Source organism: Myxocyprinus asiaticus, chromosome 13 (genome assembly GCF_019703515.2).
Source record: "Myxocyprinus asiaticus isolate MX2 ecotype Aquarium Trade chromosome 13, UBuf_Myxa_2, whole genome shotgun sequence".
In the NCBI taxonomy this organism is placed as follows: Eukaryota; Metazoa; Chordata; class Actinopteri; order Cypriniformes; family Catostomidae; genus Myxocyprinus; species Myxocyprinus asiaticus.
The window spans coordinates 14233065-14246860 of NC_059356.1; the positions used below are offsets into that span (position 1 = coordinate 14233065).

Genomic DNA, 13796 nt, shown 5'->3' on the forward strand with positions numbered 1-13796 from the left:
AGATATTTAGTTATTAATATATTTCTCAACTCTGTCAGTCCATACAATGCAAGTGAATGGTGACCAGAACTTTGAAGCTCCATAATCCACATAAGGGCAACATAAAAGTACTCCAGACTACTCCAGGTTTAAATCTATAACTTCAGAAGTTATATAATAGGTGTGGGTGAGAAATAGTTCAATATTTAAGTCCTTTTTTACTATAAATTCTCCTCCCTGCTCAGTCAATTTCCACTTTACTTTCACTTTCTCATTCTCCTTCTGTTTTTGGCGATTCACAGTCTTACTGCATATCACCCCCTACTGGGCAGAGAGGAGAGTTTATGATAAAAATGACTTAAATATCTCACCCACACCTTTCATATTGTGTCTGAACATGGATTTGACCGCTGGAGTCTTATGGATTACTTTTATGCTGCCTTTATGTGGATTTTAGAGCTTCAAATTGTTGGCACCCATTCACTTACAGGTCAACTATTCTTCTAAAAATCTTAATTTGTGTTCTGCAGAAGACAGAAAGTCATACACATCTGGGATGCCAGGAGGATGAGTAAATCATGAGAGAATTTTCATTTTTGGGTGAACTATCCCTTTAAGTAAAGCATGTAACACAGATTACTCCAGGTGCACTGAACCTGTAAAAAGTGTACTGGATTAAAGTGTCAAATTTGGATTAAAGTGTCATCTGAAAGAATAGCTAGTACAAGAAAAAGAGCCACTGATTTCTGTGTGCACTGGTCAGGAAATGGTAGACTGATGATTGCTCCTCTCTTGCTAGTGTGGCCTTGCAGTCCACAGGAAGTGCCTGGAGGTGTGCCAGATGGAGTGTGAGCACAGGAGGGGCTTTATCTTTGGGGTGGAGTTCTCCCTGCTGCCCAGAGACAGTCCAGACGCTGTGCCCTTCGTTGTCCTGCGATGCACTGAAGAGATTGAGAGCAGGGCTCTCGGTGTTCAGGTAGGAACCCATTAAAAAGATAATAAATGGATCTTGTGAAAATGTTGAAAGAGATTGACAAAAAACTTTGTTTCAGTTCACTAAACCAGCTTCTACAATGTTCTGCATTATTAGTGGTGCTTGCTAAGGAATTAATCATTATTGCCATTGCTCATACTTAGCGATTAGCGATTTGAGCAAATGCCTAACCCTTAGTATTAAACTTTGGTGCATAACTCATCCTCCAGCATTGTATGTGCTACAGACATGAATGATACAAAATCATGTGGTTTGTTTACTATTGCTTTTCTAAGCGATTTTACTTATTTTTTTACCTGACAGACAAAAAGCAACAAAAAAAAACAAACAAAAAAAAACAATTGAAATAACCCCATAGACTTACATTGAAGGAGGGATCAGAGTCATATCTAAGGACCTTAATATCATAGAAACTAGTGGATGGGACAGTAAGCAACAACTACATAGCAACATACTAAAAAGCACTCAGAACACCTTAGCAACCACTTATCAATGCACTAGCAACCATCCAGGACATCGTGGCGGCGAGTTTTACACAAGCAAGCAACCCTCACTTTTTTTCAGAAAATGTAAAAATCTAGTTGTGTTTACCCTCTTGTTCTTGCCTCCAAGGGCGTGTACAGAATCAGCGGGTCCAAGCCTCGGATTCTGAAGTTATGTCAGGCCTTTGAAATCCAGAAAGACCAAGTTGACCTTGGTGACCTCTCACCTCATGACATCACCTCTGTTCTCAAGCACTTTTTCAAAGAGGTAAAACAAAAAGCTTTTTATATTTGTTGTGCATGGTTTACATTTTGTAAAATAGATGGATTTTTGTAATCTGACTTGAATTTAGTGTCTAAGTATTTTAAATTACTTAAAGCACATTTAATGGTCTAGAAAACCCTCACATGGCCAACACCTCATCTTCATCTTTTACAGCTTCCAGACCCATTACTGACCTTTGATCTTTATAATGACTTTATCAATGTGGGTAAGGAGATTCAGAGGCTCAGTGAAAAGAACCACGTAGCCGAGACTGCTGGGATTGTGGAGAGTACTGTGGTCAGACTCAAAGAGCTTATTGGACGATTACCTCTGTGCAACTACAACACAGTGCAACACATGATGGCCCACTTGAACAGGTACTGTATGTGAAACGGCACTCTTCTAAACCAATGGTTCACAATTGGTCAGTTGCAAGCAGTGTCGGGTGTAATTCGATTACAAAGTAATTAGTAACTGTAATGTAACTACTTTTTAAGTCAAAAAATTGTGTAATATATTACACTTTAAATTAGAGTAATCAGATTACATTTACTGAATTTCAATTAGGTTAATTACTTTAAAGTACATTACTATTACATTATAAGTACATTATATATATTCCTGAAATAATATTACTTATGTAGAATACATTTAAAATATGAATTATGTTCATTATGTATGTCACTAACATGTGGGAAACATGTGGTGTTGAGTGTATGACTTGAGTGCGACAGTGAACAAAGAGGAAATAGACGTTATTTTCAACTTGTTCAGCGGAAAACTTTCCTGTGAAAGTATTTTTAGAAAGTAACTTAAAAGTAAAGTCATTAGTAAATTGATTACTTTTCCCATGAAGTAATGAAAAGTGTTATCTGATTAAAATGTTGAAATCATAAAGTAATTAGAAACTGGTTGCAAGTCTGTTCTATTAGGGAAGCAGACTGGAGGAATAAACAATGTTAAATGTATTTAATAAAATGCAGCTAAACAAATAATCATGTTTATTTAGGATAGCAAATGGGCTCATCAACTTTTAAAAGGGAGGGGAAAACCCTTCCCATATCTTTTGTTGTTGACGTCAAAGTTTTTTGGTGCAAATTCATCTGTCACTTAAAGGGGTAGTTCACCCAAAAAAGGAAAGTTCTCAGATGTGTATGACTTTCTTTCTTCTGCAGAACACAAACAAAGATTTTTAGAAGAATATCTCAGCTCTGTAGGTTCATGCAATGCAAGTGAATGGTGACCAAAACTTTGAAGCTCCAAAATCCATATAAAAGCAGCATAAAAGTAATCCATACGAATCCAGTGTTTAAATCCACATCTTCAGAAGTGATATGATAGGTGCAGGTGAAGTCCTTTTTTAACTATAAATTCTCCTCCCTGTCCAGTAGGTGTTGATATGCACAAAGAATGCAAATTGTCAAAAACAAAAGAAAAAGAAAGTGAAAGTGTAAGTGGAGATTAATAGTAAAAAAGGATTTAAAAATGTATCTGCTTCTCACCTACACCTATCATATCGCTTCAGAAGATATGGACTAAACCACTGGAGACGTATTGATCACTTTTATGCTGCCTTTATGTGCTTTTTGAAGCTTCAAAGTTTTGGTCACAAAGTTTGGTTGCATTGTGAGGACCAACAGAGCTGAAATATTCTTACAAAAATCTTAATTTGTGTTCTGCAGAAGAAAGAAAGTCATTCACATCTGGGATAGCATGAGGGTGAGTGAATGATGAGAGAATTTTCCTTTTTGGGTGAACTGTTCCTTGAAGGTAGGTGCAAAAATGGACAGGTTGCATTCATACTCAAAACCCTTAAAACAAAACGGTAACACTTTTCGGTTACACTTTATGGTAATACTTTAATAATAAAGGTTCCATTGTTTAACATTAGTTAATGCATTAGGTATCATGAAAAAAACAACTAACAATTTATTTTTTACAGCATTTATTCATCTTTGTTAATGTTAGTGTGACAAGACTGTGGAAGGTAGTGTTGGGTTCGAGTCCACCTTAGTCGAGTCTGAGTCAAGTCCAAGTCTTTAAACAATCGAGTCCGAGTCGAGTCCGAGTCCAAAAGGGGCCGAGTCGGACTCAAGACCGAGTCCATAAAAGGCAGAGTCCGAGTCAAGTCTGAGTTTTTAAACAATCGAGTCCGAGTCGAGTCCGAGTCCTAAAGGGGCTAAGTCGGACTCAAGATCAAGTCCATAACAGGCCGAGTCCGAGTCAAGTCTGAGTCTTTAAACAATCGAGTCCGAGTAGAGTCCAAGTCCAAAAGGGGCCGAGTTAGACTCAAGACAGAGTCCAAAACAGGCCGAGTCAAGTCAGAATGAATTTGTTCCTGAATCTGAATTAAAATTGTAATCGTAAACTCAACATCAATATTTTAAGCTTATTTTTACCTTCACAACTAAGAAAAAAAATTTGTCAATATAAATGTAACAAAAACACCTCTGTTGCATTTCATATTCACATTTTATGATTAGTATCCTGCTGAACAGACTTCAAAGTGGTTTCAGAATGAAAGCAAATGCTTTATGTGTATGAAGACAAAACTGTCTTTCAACACACTTCTTACTGTGTTCTATTGACCTTTTTAATTATTTGTTGCTTTTTCCCCTCCACTCAAACATAGACTAAAGAAAGTGAAAGCTGCGTTAGTCATTACAACCAGAGTTATTATAATTTCGAATTTGAATTTTTTTTTTTTTCCTACTTCATTTTCAATTTGTCCATTCAATTTAGTTTAGTTTTATCTAATTTTGGGTGATATACATGTAATGTAATTAATTAAATACATTTAATGTGTTTAATACATTTAATAAATGGTAATATGAAAACATTTAATAATGCCCATAAAATTAAATAGAAAATAAAAACAGAAAAGATCAGATACCATTAGAAATGTATTTTTATTCTACTACACTTCACACTTTTCAGTCCTCCTGCTGTGTCCAGGTGTAGCCTACTTCCCTTAAGTCAAGATCACATTTTTTATTTGAGCTGACGTTTCTTTTCACATTATACTTAGTATGGATAATAGGTGAATAGAGACTTCTCCCCTCATTTGTGTTCTTCATTGTATTTTCTGACTTTTTTGCCACTGAAATGCAAGTGCCAGCTTTACAGGTAACACACAGAGGTTGCACTACAAATATGTAACGGACTGAGTTCTAAAATTTCCATGGTCTATTGCATCCATCATATTAGTTTAAATATCCCTAATACATAGCGTATTTGATTTTGTCTCGATATAGTCAACATTTTCAATTCGAAATGGCTTTGCGTAGTAACGTGAGTCTGATAAAACATTTGTTCTATTTAATAATTTGCAGAGTTGGGGAACGTACTTTTAAAAGTGTACTTACGTTATTGTTGTTTCTGGATGAGAGCAGCAGAGCACTTGTGGCGATCTCTTTCGCGTACACACACACAGTACACACATGGGCAATAGAGAGAGAGAAAGTACTTTGAAAGAGTGCGCGCTGCCGCTCTCAGCCAGAATAATCACACGTAAGGAAGGACATATACATGTGAAAACTGTTGTGCAGTATCAATTACACAGGAAGTATACACACAAATACTATAAGTATAAATATCAAATACACACAAATGCCATGGACTCGGCTGGACTTGGAAAAATAATCCCGCGTCCCAAAGGCTCGAGTCCAAGTCAAGTCCGAGTAAAAATGCTCGGTCCGTGACAAGTCCAAGTACATTAAAATTGGACTATTGGACAAACAATCCAACGTAAAGCTTTTTATTTTTACACTCTTTAGTTTAAACATAAATCAAAATATGCTTTCCAGCATAACACACGAAGACGGTTGTGTGCGTCGCTTTCTCTCTCTCTCTCTCTCTCTCTCTCTCCCCTCACCGGTGTCTGGCTCACTCTTAAATCCATCTCCAACTCTCACTGCAATGACAAACAGCTGTTAGAGACAATCATTGACAGGTGATGATCCTTACTGTTCTTGCTCTCCATTTACAAGCCACCACTCGACCACGCCCACACCACCACAGTTGTGCACTGTTAGTTCATGTTAGTTCATATACATCAACTAATGTTAAAAAGTACAACTTTTGATTTTAAAGGCCAGATTACATGCCAGATAAACATAGATTATGCTGAACACAATGTGTATTGCACAGTTATTGCCTGCTGAGAACATGAAAACATAGAAATTAAATTTGGTCCAACAAACAATTTTGGGACTATGTTGGCTCGCCATTTGATGTAACATCTGGGTCCTGAAGCAAAACCAGTTGAGAACTACTGTTCTACATTGCATACAATTCTACTAATCTGTGACTCTTCTTGCGTTGTCTGTTTAGGGTGGCAGAACATTATGAAGATAACAAGATGTCTCCAGGAAACCTGGGCATTGTGTTTGGCCCCACCCTCCTGCGGCCTTTGGTGTCAGGGGACGTGTCGATGATTGCACTTCTGGAAACCAGCTATCAGGCTCTTCTTGTGGAGTTCATGATCTCACACTATGACACAGTATTTGGTCCCACAACAAGATCCAGCACACCCCCTCCACCTCCTCCCACAGCACCCCTCCCAGATACCCCACTCAGAAATTCATGCCCCCTATCTCCTGACAACAGTTCCCCTCAGGACCCTGGAGCCTCATCCAGAGAACGTCCACGCTCTTTAGAGGTAGGAAATAACAGCTCAAGGACTTTTCGTTTTACTTCGCACAAAATGTAACTCCTTGCTAAGTCTGCGTAATCTGCATAAAACCCTGTTCACACTGACATTGACTCAACTGGAGGTCGTAAGCATGGCGTTTCGTGCTGCTGGTTGCCCGAACACTATTGGTGGGCTGCGCAACTGGCCAAAGCATTTGAAAATCTGATCACAAATGGATGTATTGCCAGTAAAAATAAGGTGTCAGTCTATTTTGACAAGGAATCACTTGTTTTTGGTTTTACTTCCTGCTCAAAACGAACATTCTGCAGGGGAAAGCGATTTTATATACTGTAAATTGCTGCAGTGCATAATGCATGTTATTATGATCATGATGAAAAAAGATCTATGTATGAATCAAACTCATTCAGAATTCTGACCATTTCTGACAGTTTTCCACGCATAATTTTTTTTAGATTCCTGCATGTGGCCAGAAACAAATCATAGAGAACAATGAAATCACTCACAGTAACAATAACTCCTCCACAGTCTTGCCTACACTCGACTACAGCATCTCACAGGAGACAGATCACATGAGCTCCATTGTCTTTACTCCCATTGGTAGTCGCTGCTCATTTGCATATATTTTTCTCAACTTTCTAGAGTAGCTGGACATGCTCACAATGGTGTTAGAGATTTTGATTAATTTCACTGACTCATTTCACCAAAGAGTTTGTTCACTGATTCCTTCAGTCACTATTTCTGCAGATTACATATACAGTATACACCAGTAGGTGGCGACAAATGTGTGTCTTTAATGTGTTATGAGTGAGTCATTGAATCCTTGATTCGTCTGATACATTAAAAAACACAAAGTCGTTCACGACTGAAACAATGGAAGTAAACGAGAATGATTCGCTTAATAGATTAATTCAAAAACACTTATTCAATTATAAACGAAACACTACTAACTCACAGAACATCACCACTGATCGCTGTCACTTATGTTATAGGAAATCGCCAACTCTCGTTGAAAATGAATGACTTTTGGTTACTTTGTTGCTGCATGTCGCTGTCAGTGTGAACGGGGCTTAATTCTCCATGCGCAGTCTTTGCTTTAAGCTTGCTGTTGTCATGACGATAGTAAAAGCTCACCTCAGGTGGATCTCGAGCAGCTTGAGCCTCTTTTTTCCTGTTTGTGTGCCTTAAATTGTCCTGTCATGCCCGTGGAAAGGCCTGGAGGGATTAAGCGCTTATGCTGTGAAGATTACTGTGCTTTGCTTGTTTGCTTGCGCTTTAACCAGAGTCTTACCCCTCTTACACTGTGCTTGTCAGCCCAGAGTTGACCCCTGACCAGCTTAGTTACTACAGGATGGACTAGAGGAAAGATCATGCTAATAGCCAGCGCTCTTTTAACAGGCACAGTGTGATTATCTAAGAATTTAGATAAGCATGAACCAAAACAGAACTGAAAGGTCAACGTTTTCCACACGTTAAGATTGTCTTAGTGCTGTATTTAGCTGCGAAATACTCAAATCCCACAGTATTCTACCAGCTCAGTTAACATTACCAGCAGTGGCTAGCAGTAATAATATTATTATAAATCCTTATAAAAGGATTCCTATATAACAAACTATGATAGGACAAGGATTTAAGCACATTCACGGCAAAAACCTATATCAGTCGGGCACTAAACTAAACATCATGATTGTAAAAGTCTAAGGTGGTTACAGCCTTTTAGTATATTTACTGTAATGCTTACTTATAAATCCTACTTTTAATTCACTGACAATTTATTGGCAGTATAATGCTATTACAATAATCTAAAAATATCAATGATCGTTTACCCCTGCCGTATTGGCTCTATATTCAGAATGTGTATCATTTTAACAGAATCGCAGTATCAAGAGAGATTCAAGCGAGGGTTATATTTCTGACAAGTCATCGTCCAATGAGGCAATGGACCAGCTGAGCCCAGAAGCCAGTGACAGAGCAGGTAGGCTGGCTTTCAAAAGACATTTAACAAAATTCGAGAGTTCTGGCAAACTTGCAAATTTTCTGGCAAACACTCATTATTTTCACATGCAAATGAGCTTTGTGGTAAACTTTTCATTCTTGCCACAGGTTTGTTGCAGGTTCACCACTACTGGTGAAGAGCTTCAAACTTCTGGCAAACATATGCGTCAAATTGCAAGCTCATTTGCATGTGAAAATGACGAGTGGCAAATCTGCGGCAAGTTAGCGGCAAGTTTGCCAGAACGCTAGATTGTTTGTAAGGTTGGTTTTGAGTGATGTTTACTAACTCTAAATCAGCTGGCTGCTTGCACAAATGTTTGGTGTTTTTGTGGCAATGCCAAGCAATCTAAACATTTTTATGTCTGCCCTATTTTCTCTATGCTGTCTACATAATTTTGGCTACACTTGCTACAGTCTATAAACGTAAACGAATGTAATTAGAACTAATCAAATCGTATTTATTTGTTAATAAATGTTTTTTCTTTTTTTTTTTTTTTTTAAGAAATGGCTCTGTTCCAAAACCTAGTGTGCATAGACAGCATTTTAAAGCATCATTGGCCATAGCCAGATTCTAAAGCAGCATCACATGTATCCTTTGCAGAAAGGACAATCCCAGAAGGTCATTCTGTCAGGTCAAATCAACCAAATTTTAGGAATGTTCCCGGCTGAAATGTTTTATTTTGTTTATGCTTTTTCTGAAGAAAGATCAACAGAAATGATTAAATGGGGGTTGTGCTGTAGTAAAGACACCTCCGCTTAAATCTCTGTGCGCTCTTAAAGGCACCTCCGCCCAGTAGGCCCCGTTCTGTGCATGTCAGTGACAGTGAGGCACTTTCAATGGAAGTGAATGTAAAATTGTAAAATACTCACTGTTTTTAAAACTTATAGCAACAAGATGTATCAATATGTGTGTAAACATGATTTTAGCGTGATAAAATCACTAGCTAACCTTTTCTGTGTAAAGTTATATCCAATTTTAAAACTTTTATGCCATGACGACGTAATGCTAAAAAGCCTTAAACACTAAAACGACCGTAAAAAAACATTGATTTAAATTACTTTACAGCTAGAATAATACACAAGTCTTAACAGAAGAATTAATCTAAGTGCTTCTATACAATTATAAGCTTCACATTCCTACCTTTAAACACTCATAAAATTGGCCGTTTTCACTTCCATTGTAAGTGCCTCACTGTAACCTACATTTTTTCCTTTTTTTTTTTTTTAAGAAAAGGTGGATCGAATTATTATTATTATTATTTTATTTTATTTTATTTTATTTTTTTGTGTGTGGCAATCAACATACCACAAATACTGTTGATTGAGATTAACTTGTATTGAACCCGGAATATTCCTTAATGGGAGAAAACCAAATGTGGGTCACACGGTATAAAGCTAGTTTTCTTGCCCAACTAAACAAAGGTCTGAAGTACTGTTGAAACTAGAAATGCACTTTTTTTTATTATTTACATAAAAACAATAGTCAAAATCTCTATTTCCGAGAGTCCACAAATACACTTGCTTATTAAGTATAAGCAACACCTATATCTTCTAGTTTATAGATTTCAGAAATATGGAAAAGAAAAATAAATAAATAAATAAATAAAATAAAAAATGTAAGCAGGGACTTCTGGTTGAGTTGACACTGAATGACCACGAGTGCATGCTTGTGCTACCTATGAAGGCTTATGTAGGGCATTCAGAGGCAAAAATACAGTAAAACATTCCAAATCATTCACTTTTGAGTTTCCATTTCAGTTAGTATGCTGCCTTAGAAGGCAGCTGCCTATGTAGGCATTAGACAGTAAGGATCTGGTACAGAGCCTCTGTCTCATTGTTGTTTTTTTCTCTCTTAGTCATGGCTATGAGGGCTGTCGCATCTCCTCAGGGGCATTTGGAGCGGGCTGCAGAAACTTTGCAAACTCAATCGAGGGGTCACTTCAGCAGGCAGCCGGTGAAGTACCACAGACAGGGCTCGACAGGAGCACAATTACTCAAAGCAGGCTCTCAGTCAATGGAGGAGGAGACTTCTGATGGCAGGGAAGGACAACAGTCAAAGAGTGCCGACAGCAGTCGCAGCTCCTCTCCTGAGCCCGAGACCTCCATGAAAACTCAATGCAGTCTACACACTCCAGAGACTCCCGACCTGGAGAAAAAGACTGGGAACACCCCTGAAAGTCAGACTGCACCACATGGAGGGAGGAAAGGGACAGAATCGGGTGAAGTGGTTAAAGCAGTAGCCTCTCCATCCCAGGAACTTTTGGACCAAATGGCCAAACGAAATACCAACCAATCGAATAACACCCTAGGGGGGAGAGAGAGGCAGCTTTTGATCCGATCCCTAAGGAGGCGTCCGACAGAGGAGAAAACAGCCCACAAGCTTCTGTCTGGACTGAAGCTGAAACGCAGTGACTCAGAGAAGGGCGAGCAGCTCCATTTTGTTTGACACCGACTGAAGCAAGCTAAAGTGTTTACCTGCTGATGGTGTTTCACAAATCCATTGGAGTAAATCCCATTTCAGGCTGTAAAGTCACAATATTTAAGTACGCTCTAAACATTTTTTGTTTTCCTGCTTTGCGGCGTATGAAATACACTGTAGTCAAGAATAACACCACTCTCACTGAGCATTTAAGGCACAGATTTACCTGTGTTTATTTTTGTAATACATAGGCAAAGTACTGTCCTCGACCTCTCCTGTTCATATGATGCTGGAACATGACTCTTTTGGGATGAACATGCAATATATGGAAACATATATTGTTTTCTTCTTCTTCTTCATCTTCTTCTTCTTTTTTTTATAAAAAGTTACATCCTTAACTAACCAGTCTGTACATGAAACAGTCTTGATTTTGAGTGTTTTATAATATTGTATAAATCTTTAAAATAATTTCTTTGTATTTCCTGTATATACTGATAAAACATTGAGACTGAAATTCACAGTAACCTTTGTCACATAAATAGTGGTAAACGTTGCCTAAATAGTATTCTAACCAAATCAGAATTTTGTATGCAATAAAATATGAATCGTAATTTATTATTTACTTCTTTCTAGCATAGTAGAGATGGAATTCCTTTTAACAGAAAGTTATCTTCCTCCAGGGGGCGAATGGGGGCTCAGAAAGCTAAATCCTCCAATATTCCTAAATGTATTCCAATAAAAAGTACAATCATTTAATCTATTCATTCCAGCCATGCATTGGTACCTGGTATAAATGGAAATCCGACCCAGCAATCTCTGTAAAATTATATACAAAAAAATAAAATTAAATAAAAAAATCCTTATCAAACTGTTGTTGTTAGGGTACAACAGGGATAAAGGCCTTCTGGAGTCAAAGGCACTTTTGATATTATTTTCCCCCAAAACACTAAATAGCTATAAAAACTACCACAGCACTTTCCTAAACACTTTGCATAGTTTTGTCACTATGTACTGCAAAACTTATAACTTAACAATAACTTGCAAATTAATGTAGATAATCACATTTATTTTAGGACAAAATACTTCTTTGTCATTTCCAGTTTTGGTTGGTTGAAAACAGACCAAAATATAACTCCTTTTTCACTGTACATTGCAGTCTCTAGGCACAAGCATGATTTCAAGCTCGATTACACTTCATACCACTTGATGCATGTGCAGAGCACTAGATGGCGCTATAGGAATTGTAATCAAGCTTGAAATCATGTTCGCCAAGGAGACTGCTGTCAAGATTTATAGAGAAAAAGGAGTTATATTTTGGTCTGTTTTCATCCAAAATCCTATTGATTTGCTTCTGAACACATGGATTTAACCACTGGAGTCTTATGGATTACTTTTATGCTACCTTTATGTGCTTTGTGGAGCTTCAAAGTTCTGGTCACCATTCATTTGCATTGTATGACCTACAGAGCTGAAATATTCTTCTAAAAATCTTAATTTGTGTTCAGCAGAAGAAAGAAAGTTATACACATCTGGGATGGCATGAGGGTGAGTAAATAATGAGAGAATTTTCATTTTTGGGTGAACTATCCCTTTAAACAAGTAAAGAGTGATGAAACACACATGCCCAAAAAGAAATAATAAATAAATAAGTTAAAATAAACAACATATATACATGCAGAAGAAAAAATAAATAAAAACAACAACTTTTGCTTATGGATAAAGAATTTTCCAATAAAATAACATATTAACAATACGATCCAATTTTAAATGAAAGGATTGGGTCGTTTCAGGGGGCTTAGCTATTTGAGAATATAAATTTGACCAAAGCTTCTGAGTTCACTTTGAAAAAAAATAAACGGATTGATGTTTCATGATCCTCACATCCACGAAATGAGCAGGTGCTGTCAGCATCTGCATTTTTAGACACATTAAGATTCACAGGACATATCTTGTGCAAAATCTTAAAGTGGACTTCTTTGGCCTTATTGGGAATACAGTACTTATGAGGCAACAACCATGCTTTCTTCCAGTCTATACTCTCAATAAAAGATGTCCAGTGGAATTTATCTCTTGAAACAATTTGGTTTTTACGTTGGAACATTTGGCGAATAGGCTTATTATTACACTTCTTGTTAAACATATTGCATTTTATATCAGAGAAGACTCTTTTGCGTCACCCTTACCGAACATTAAGTGACTTTTGAAAAGATGAATTAGGCTGGCATAGCTTTATCTATTTCTAATGAAAGGTTAATGATGCAATACGCTGGTGTCAGTATTTGGCCACTAGATGGCAGAAGCTGTAAAAGTAAAATGTCTAAAAAGTTTAGCCAAGATTTATGAGGAGGAAAACATTGGGTAATTAAATCTCAATGTTAAACGTTGGCACAATGTTCTAGCCTACATTTGAAGCACGCTTGTTTATTTTTCTATCCTCAAACCTCGATGCCTGTATTATTGCCAGACGAAAGTAAGGGGGGGGGGGGGGCTCGGAGCAAAAAATGCCATCAAAAATGTCCTCAAAATTCAAAATGTGGGGGCTGATACTGATGTGAGCTATACACGAGAGAGGGCCTGTGCCGTGACAAGTGTATGCGTTCTTCTACATCTGAAATGTTCTTTCTTTTAAAGTACAATTGGGCAATATTTTGTTAAAAAAAATCCTGTCATGTTAAATTTAAAGAAATAATTCACCCAAAAATGAACATTTTCTCATCATTTACTCACCCTCGTGCCATCCCAGATGTGTATAACTTTCTTTCTTCTACTGAACACAAATGAAGATTTTTAGAAGAATATTTCAGCTCTGTGGGTCCATACAATGCAAGTGAATGGTGACCAGAACTTTGAAGCCCCACAAAGCACATAAAGGCAGCATAAAAGTAATCCATAAGACTCCAGTGGTTAAATCCATGTCTTCAGAAGTGATCCGATAGGTTTTGAGTAAGAACAGACCAAAATGTAACTCCTTTTTTACTATAAATCTTGACAGCAGTCTCATTGCCGATCAT

The 13796-nt window shown here is 37.4% G+C and overlaps 1 protein-coding gene across 2 annotated transcripts in view; it reads left to right on the forward strand.

Moving 5' to 3' along the window:
- Nucleotides 1–11396, forward strand: part of gmip (GEM interacting protein) — a 31284-nt gene extending 19888 nt beyond the window's left edge. For both annotated transcript variants that reach the window (XM_051715221.1, XM_051715222.1), the window contains 6 exons: nt 779–955; nt 1586–1723; nt 1895–2097; nt 6053–6380; nt 8244–8346; nt 10223–11396. In XM_051715221.1, coding sequence (XP_051571181.1) covers nt 779–955; nt 1586–1723; nt 1895–2097; nt 6053–6380; nt 8244–8346; nt 10223–10812 — 1539 coding nt within the window. In that variant the 3' untranslated portion in view covers nt 10813–11396. The remainder of the gene's footprint in view (nt 1–778; nt 956–1585; nt 1724–1894; nt 2098–6052; nt 6381–8243; nt 8347–10222) is intronic.
- The last annotated feature ends 2400 nt before the right edge of the window (nt 11397–13796 follow it).